General features: G+C 42.1%; 1 protein-coding gene across 1 annotated transcript; it reads right to left on the reverse strand.

Annotated features, from left to right (window-relative positions):
* Positions 1 to 823: 823 nt before the first annotated feature.
* Positions 824 to 4,973, reverse strand: LOC143516212 (protein FAM199X-like). Its single transcript, XM_077007778.1, has 4 exons — positions 4,968 to 4,973; positions 4,474 to 4,554; positions 2,106 to 2,342; positions 824 to 1,811 (listed from the first exon to the last, which is right to left on the reverse strand). Exons 1-4 carry the CDS (start codon positions 4,971 to 4,973, stop codon positions 1,644 to 1,646), a joined length of 492 nt encoding a protein of 163 aa, XP_076863893.1. The 3' UTR covers positions 824 to 1,643.
* Positions 4,974 to 8,184: the final 3,211 nt, after the last annotated feature.

Genomic DNA, 8,184 nt, shown 5'->3' on the forward strand with positions numbered 1-8,184 from the left:
AGCTCTCAAGGCAATTACTAGTTGATGTTAAGTACAAAATTTCAAGAGTGATTTCATTTAGGAAGTAATGACATTTGCACAAACAAAAACTGGCTTTGAAAGCATTTGAAAGCACAAGGGATATGAAAGGTTCTCTCTGTACAGGGTATACTGAGAAAAGCAGCATAAACTCAAATGACGGGAATTTAACATACTCATCCTGATCTATAAATGTCACCAATGCACTTAGTGTAATCTAAAGCACGAAAGCAAAGAATGTGAAAACGGTACACATGCACTGTACTACACTCAGGGTATCTGCACACTTTTAAATCTCAAATTCAATTACTTTTAAGACCTTTTTAATACCTCTCACAAGAAAAAATAATACTATTACTGGGGATGCAGGTGTGTTCCACATCGTTGACGGGGGGGGGGGGGGGCGGGGGGGGGGGGTGGCGAACGAGAATTGTTGACCGGGGGGGTGGGGTGTTGGCGAACGAAAATTGTTGACGTTGTTGAGGCCGTATACTCCAGCGCTAGGAATCTAGCACTAGGACCCTGGAGCGGTTATTTTCTGCATGGTCCTAGCGCTAGATTCGGCAAAGTTCACATCGCGCCAGAACAACTGAACAACACACACTTATAATAATTTAATGCCTCCCCTCATAAAATTCCAGACATTTTAAGACATTTTTAGGCCTTGAATATGGAAAACTAAATTTAAGACATTTTAAGACTTTTTAAGGACCCGCGGGGACCCTGACTACACTACTCAAAATACAAACAAAAAACAAAAACACCCCCCCCCCCCCCCAATCTAAGGAACCTGGGTGGTGGAGGCTCCACATGCACTGAGAAGATTAGTTTTAAAGACAGGAGCAGGGTGTCCAATTTTGGTGGTTCCTTAAATGCTTTAACACATTTAATTCCAATTTCGACCTAGTGTTGTTTGAGAAATTAAGTCGCAAGAACATCACAAATGATTAATTTTAATTTTCAGTAGTCGCTCACCACTACTTAACAATTAAGACAAAGTCTGATTATACATATCATACTTACATCAGTAAGTATTTCTTCACTTAGAACATATTCTTCTGGGGGAAAACAATTAACCCAATAACCCAAACTTCTCTTGATATTAGTACTAAATCCTGCCTACTTTATACTACAAGCAAGGTAACAATGGAAAATATAATAAAATCTTGTGAATTTTTTAATCATTGACTCATTAATTTACAATAAAGGCAATGACTTTTTATGCATTTGGTTTTCAGTGTTCCCTCTATGCCTGGTGTCTCAAACATATTCATGTATCCAAAATGTTGTCACTGAACATTCAGGAATTCAAGACTACTCCATGTGTTGATCTTGATTAATAGGAAAATGTAGAGAATGCTGATAATGGAGAGATTTGAACATGAACTTGGACTGCTCCGTAACAACTTTCCTGTCCATTTAAAAACTACAGCTTATTGCCATATGGAGGGAGTTCGCCAATTGACTCGCCGATCAGTTTGCATTTGTTAGGGATTCTGAATGTTAATATACAGTACATTTCACACCCATTAAGACTTTCTTTCACTCTTAAACTAATAAAAGATGATGTACACAGTGTGACAGCGAATCAAGGCTTAGAGGGAGCACTGATTAATTCACTCTTGTCACATCAAGACATCAACGTCATCGGCGCGGTCCTCCTCTTCCTCTGTGACTGAGTGACAGGACCTCTTCAACAGGCCGCTCAGCCGCTCCTTGCAGGCCTGGCGTTGATCCTTCAGCTGTCTCTTACGCAGTGCCTTCTGCTGAAGTTTCCGCTGCTTGGATCGTTTCTGCCAAAAAAATAGTTTGACAAGCACCGTCAAAACAAAGTGCAGCGAACCGAGAGTTCAGAAACACGCAGAATCTTCGCTCCGCATTTGATATTTTGGGACATGGTCACAAAAACACAGCTTAAATGAGGTGAAAAGAAACAAAAAGAAAAATTCATGCCCCGTTTCTAAGCCCCAGATTAAGCCTAGGGCAGGACAAAAATTTATTTCCTACAGTGAATCCAGTGCGGTCCAACACCGGACTTGATGCATGAGTGAGAAACCGGGTGCGTAAGCGCTACAAACTGGACCCACCTTGGAGTCTCGGATGCGCTCGGCGGCGAAGGCCAGGTTGCCGTCGCTGTGGGCGCGGCTGATGCTGGTGGAGTTGGAGGCGGAGGAGCCGGCGCTGCTGCTGCCGCTGCTCACCATGCTGCCGTGGCTGCTGCTCACCACGCTGCCGCTAGCGCTGCTGGCCACGCTCCGCTTCCAGCCGTCCCGCGTGCTAACGGGACGCTGCCGAGGGCCGTGCTCACGGATGTAGCTCCTCACCTGGCCGGCGGGGGGCGGGGAGAGATGGGCACGCCCACATGTTTACCTCTGACCTTCGCACACATTTTCCCACCTTATGCCAAAGGGCGCAGTTACTATACACCAGGGGTGGGCAATTAATTTTTACAAGGGGCCACATGAGAAACCTGAATTGTGTCAGAGGGCCACACAAACAATAATCAGACCCTCCAGAAAGTTGCGATGTTGCGATTTGCAACTTCAATGCAACTTCAAGCAAACCCCGCGAATTCAGGGCGGTGTTGCAACTTCAGCCAATCACCGCAACTTTCCCGCAAATTTGACCAATCACTGATGTCGTCTTGATGTGACGTCGACAAACTCCCGCCTTACCTCCGTATATACGTTCAAGAGGAGCAGACTGAAAGCAGCATGAGCGACGAAAATAACGGCAAAAAGATCGGGAAAAGCAGTATCCCGGTACATTACATGAAAACGGGGATAAACTGTCCAGATCCGACCCGCGAATTGATTATCTATGGCCCCCTGGATGATATTTAATTACTATTTGAACCGGCCCGCAGGCCACAGCCGCCCGATGGTGTTTTGCACCCACAAACACTACATTCCCCACAATGCAACGGTAGCCCGCGAAGTCACTGCAGCGCACGCAAGCGGCGAGGGTCTGAGATAAAGTTTATAAGTTTAAACTTTGAACTGAGATTAAGTTTAAAGTCAGAGATAAAATTTATTTATCTCTGATCCATATCTATGAGTTACTAGTTCGCTCTGGCGCCAACCACTGGCGATCGATGTCGATATAATACTTAATTTGTGTCCATTTTACAGGCCGCCCGGTAACAACTTACGTTCGCTAACCCCGCCCCCCCTCCCCGTCAACAATTAATGTTCGCCACCACCCCCAAAAGGTTAAAATCTCACTTCAAGCGATCTTGAAAAGTTGGCAACCCTGAATAAATAGGTAAATAGATAATTAAAATGGACTACTAAATAGAGGAAACCATACAACATTTACTCCCTATTGTAATGTACTCACAAAAAAGCAAAAACACACCGCAACTTCCATCGCAATTTTTTTTAAAAACACCCGCAACATCAAACATTTTAGCCCGCAACAATCACAAAAAAGGCCCGCGAAATCCTGGGGGGACTGAATAATGACGTCATCACAGTGGCTCCGCCCACCTCCGCGTCACATTCTGTGCAGTGTTCTCCGAAACGATGTGTGTTGGTATAAAGATACACCCCTCAAAAACAGGGGAAAGAACATTTACCTGACCAATTTTAATGTTGCTTTTTGTTTCAGATTTGAAAAGTGCTGGAATTTAGGCTAAATACTTGAAAATGTTTGAAATTGTAACTTCACAACAAATAGCCATCTGAATGAACAGTTTTCTTGTATTACGTTAACAAATACGAGCCTCTTGTAATTCCAGGACGAAACATGAGAGAACGTGAAGACAGATTGGGCGTTTTGAAAATAAACAATAATTAAATAATGTGATAAAAAAGCGAATTATTTCGGATCACTTAGAATATATGTATAAATATTTAACTTAATTAAGTTTAACGTGCTGGGAAATATTGAAATGGACCTTGAAAGTGACGTATATTCCACCTTGTAAAGGTGTATGAACCCTGCAAACATGACTTTGTTCATTGCGCTGAAGCGCGGCGCGCGCGCGAAGTTACAAAATTCGAGAGGTGCACGACCTCGCGAATCGACAGCGCGCGAGGCCACCGTAATTACGTCATTTTCGCCGCGCGGACCCTCGCACGCGTCAAGTATAAACCAGGCTTAAACCTAGCTTTAAAGCACTTCTATGGTACTTTCAAGGTCCATTTCAATATTTCCCAGCTGACTCAGGTTCTCTCTTAAGCTCGGTTTCTGGAACGGAAAACCTGAGCTTTCGTTAACTCTGAGTTTACTTACCCGCTTTCTGGAATACCCTCCTGTTCAGTCAGCTATTTGTTGTGAATCGAAAAACAGTTACATATTCAAGCATTTTCAAGTACTTTAGCCTAAATTCCAGCACTTTTCAAACCTGGAACACAATGCACAATTAAAATTCGTCACGTAAATTTTCCGCCGTTTGCGGAGGTTCGCGCGAGGTGCAACGTTCACTCCCGAAAGTATAAATTCAGCCTTAACTTGTCGCTGATCACCTACAGTGTTCTCGCACAGCTCACACACACGCAGGTATGTCCACACGGAATTAACACAAACGTAGCGCTTTCAAAATAAAAGCGTCACAGTTGAATTGCACGCACGACATAGATATTTGTTTCATTTATGATTGGCCTCTCGCGGGCCGGACAGGGACGCACAACGGGCCGGATGTAGCCCGCGAGAGGCCGTAGTTTGCCCAGGTCTGCTATACACCATATATAAAATATACCATTTATAATTTCTGAAAATTAGAAAAGGATTTGGTAAAGTTTCTTAATCTCCAGTTTGGTTCTTACCCGTTTTACGCACTAGTTTCTTTACGTGTGCATTTAAAAAAACACTGCAACTTTGTCGAAACAGCAGCAAAGTACAACTAATATCAAACAGCAATTAAAGGGTTAAAACAACTGGAACACCAACAGCTGGAAGCTCCACACCAGTCTGACTGAACTAAACAACTATGAAGTAACGGGTACTGACATCTCTGAAGCATTTTTACACTGTACAACAGTGGACTCTTGACGCGATTTTCCATTTCAGTACATTACATGCTTACGATTTAGCTCAATATGTTTAGTAGAATTAACCAAGACAGCAGTGCCCCTTACCTGTTTGAGCTTTTCATCTGTAAGGCAGTTCAGCTCAATGATAAATTCACTGTCTGTCGGAGATACATGAGCACTCGGGTCGATTATTTTAATGATGTCGAGCTGCTCCCGGAGACCCATCTCTGTACTCACTTTCCGGCTGAGGTACTCGATATACTCCACCTGGAGCGCAAATAAGAAAACATTTACATTTGGATAAAGCAGTAATATTGCTTGGAAAGGTAAACGCAGAATACGAATAGTTTTATTTCAATACACATTAAGTAAAAGGCTTAACGTGTCGTTTTCTAGGTACTGATGCTCTTTAGAATTGTGTATTGTGTTCATACTTTAAATTATTCTTTTAGAACTGGACTGGGACCGCCTGCTCAGGCAGTCTCGTTCCACTTCTCTGGTGTGAACTGCAGTTCAAAAGGGAGTGAACTCCAATGTACCGCACTGACAGAGCAATCAGAGCAGTTTTAATCAAACTAAACATTTGAACACCCTAAAAAGTCAGAACACACCCTTAAACTGAATTCAGTTACTGGTACTTATTTATGGTGAATACTAGTGAGACTAAGATTTCTTTAACACTCACCGTCAGTAAACTAATCTCATAATTTTGTATAGTTTAATTTAAAAAGGTTGTAATTAGCAAATGTGAAATGACATTGACGAATGCTATGTAAATGATAACTGGTCATTAAACTATACTGAGGTCATATTATTAATATAATATTGCTTACAATAAAGAGATAAAAGCTGCTCATATGGTTGAGGCCATACCTGCTCATCATTAGTCATGGAACTCCAGGGCAGTTCATCCAGGTTGCCATGAGATTTGGTCTTTCGTTTTGAAACAAGGCAGGGTGAACTTGGTACACTGGGTATGATGTCAGAGAGCACATCGCTCTGATCACTCCCACTGGCGATGTCACTTCCTGGCAACTGAAAACACATTTTAAAAAGTGTAAAATTAAATCCACTTGTACTATTGCAGGGGTAATCAATTAAATCTTTCCGCGGTCCATTTTTGGCAGATAGCTCAGACCTTAGGTCCGGGTCCGCGGTGGCGAACGAAAGTTGTTGGGGGGGGGGGGGGGGGGGGGGGGGGGGAACGAAAGTTGTTGAGCGGGGGGGGGGGGGGGGAGCAACGTAACACTCAAATGGGTGGTGAACGTAACACTCGTCTGGAAATAAATTCTCCGGTTTAAAATATAGTCTCCCGTTAAAATTAATTTGGCATTTGGGTCCGTATCCAGTTAATCAGGAATGTGATTGGGTCCGGACAGGACGGCGTTCGGGTCCGGATCCGGACCGCGGTCCGCCATTTGGTGATACCTGTACTATTGTATGGCCAGCATGTGCCCTACCCAAGCAATGGAGTTAATTTAGAAATAAATACTTATTTTTTATATATTTAAACACATAGCTTCTAACAATATGACTTATTGATAAAACACTAGGACTGGAAAATCCAATTGCATTCTTTACAATGTAAAATGAAATTACTGATGCATTTGGGCTTGCAAACATTTTGAAGGTAAAGCTAAGAACTCAATTAGAATGTAAATCACTTCAGATTAAATATGATATTATTTTTTCATTCAAACACTCCTATGGTATTTGGAAAGGTTGTAGAGATGCCAGTGCTCATGGAAAGGTTTGAGAAAATTGTAATCAGCATCAGATATGGCCACGTTTCTAAATCTCTGTCAAGCAGATAAACAACTTCTCAACTTTGTTAGGCAATGTACCATTCCTGCCACTAGATGGAGCTCTCAGAGACATGGTTAGAAGAAGTTAACAATAAAACAATAAAAAGACCATGACTGGGAGAAGACAGTGTTACTTTTTTGTAAAATGACAAGATGCATATAAAAGACCTGACTAGTTTTTAACAATCAATTTATCAATACCTGTGATTAATGAGCATTTTGGTACCGTTTTCCCCAGCATAAATACTACTGATACCAAACGTGCTTGCCAGTTTGTGCTTACCTTTCAGTCACATATGTTTCAATGCACTGAAAGTGCAGTGGCTTGTTTTGCAAAAATGGCTGATGAGTTCAGAGCATTTGTAAGCAGTCTTAGACCGAAATAGCAAAGTGTTGTGTGGGCATATTTTGGCAGAGAAGCGAGGAAAGGCAAAACAACACGAGGAAGACGATTGAGACTACGCTTCCAACTGAAGCTTATTTCACACCAGACGCTACACCGTGGTAGCTAATCACCACGGCATTTACTGACACAAAGAAAACCGGTCCTGTCGAGACAACAGGAATATGGGGACGGGCTTTACGACTAGTGCTGTGGAAGCGATGGACGGGGGAAGAGTAACATTCCAAATGGCGTTCCAACTGTAATGGATGACTGCATTTTTCTCACATGGTTTTATCTAAGACAGGTTCTGTTTTTTGTGATCAAGTCTGAGGCTCAGCTGTAGGAGGTCACATGAAGGAGTGGCTGCCTACATTTACCGTTATTGATTTTACCTCATTATGTGAACTGACCGTTATAAGCTGAAACATAATGCTGGATAATGAGACAATCCCAGAACTCAGCCTAATGCGAGTGTCACCATTCCCGAGTTCCTGGTGCTACACCATCATGTGTATAACAGCTGTTTCTTTTAGAGGGTTGGGTCCTGTCGGATGTGACAGCGTTGCTGTGCTTATGATAATCTGAGGCAATGCTGGAACTGCTTAGCTCTTTATCTGCAAGGGCATTTTGCCATTAAACAGCGAAATCTCCTGTGGGTCTTCTACACTATTAATTTTATCCTTGGTAATGATCTAGGGAGAGAAAGGGACTTGATGCCCAGTTTGGAAGTTTTTAGGTCCTCTGACATAACTGAACAACCTTATAAGACAATATCTTGATGAGATAAAATGAGGATTTACACTTGCAAGATTGTAATGCCAGATGAAATAAACATGTAATTTTTTTTTTTAATCTTTGTAATTAAAGATTTATTAATTACAAAGCTTGTAATTAATTCGATTAAATTTTTTAATCGCGTACCACCTCAAATATATATATATAATATTTAGGGGTGGGACGCGATCAAATTATTCGGAAGCTTTGTAATTAATTAATCGAA

The sequence above is a fragment of the Brachyhypopomus gauderio genome, chromosome 6, assembly GCF_052324685.1.
Source record: "Brachyhypopomus gauderio isolate BG-103 chromosome 6, BGAUD_0.2, whole genome shotgun sequence".
NCBI classification, from domain to species: domain Eukaryota; kingdom Metazoa; phylum Chordata; class Actinopteri; order Gymnotiformes; family Hypopomidae; genus Brachyhypopomus; species Brachyhypopomus gauderio.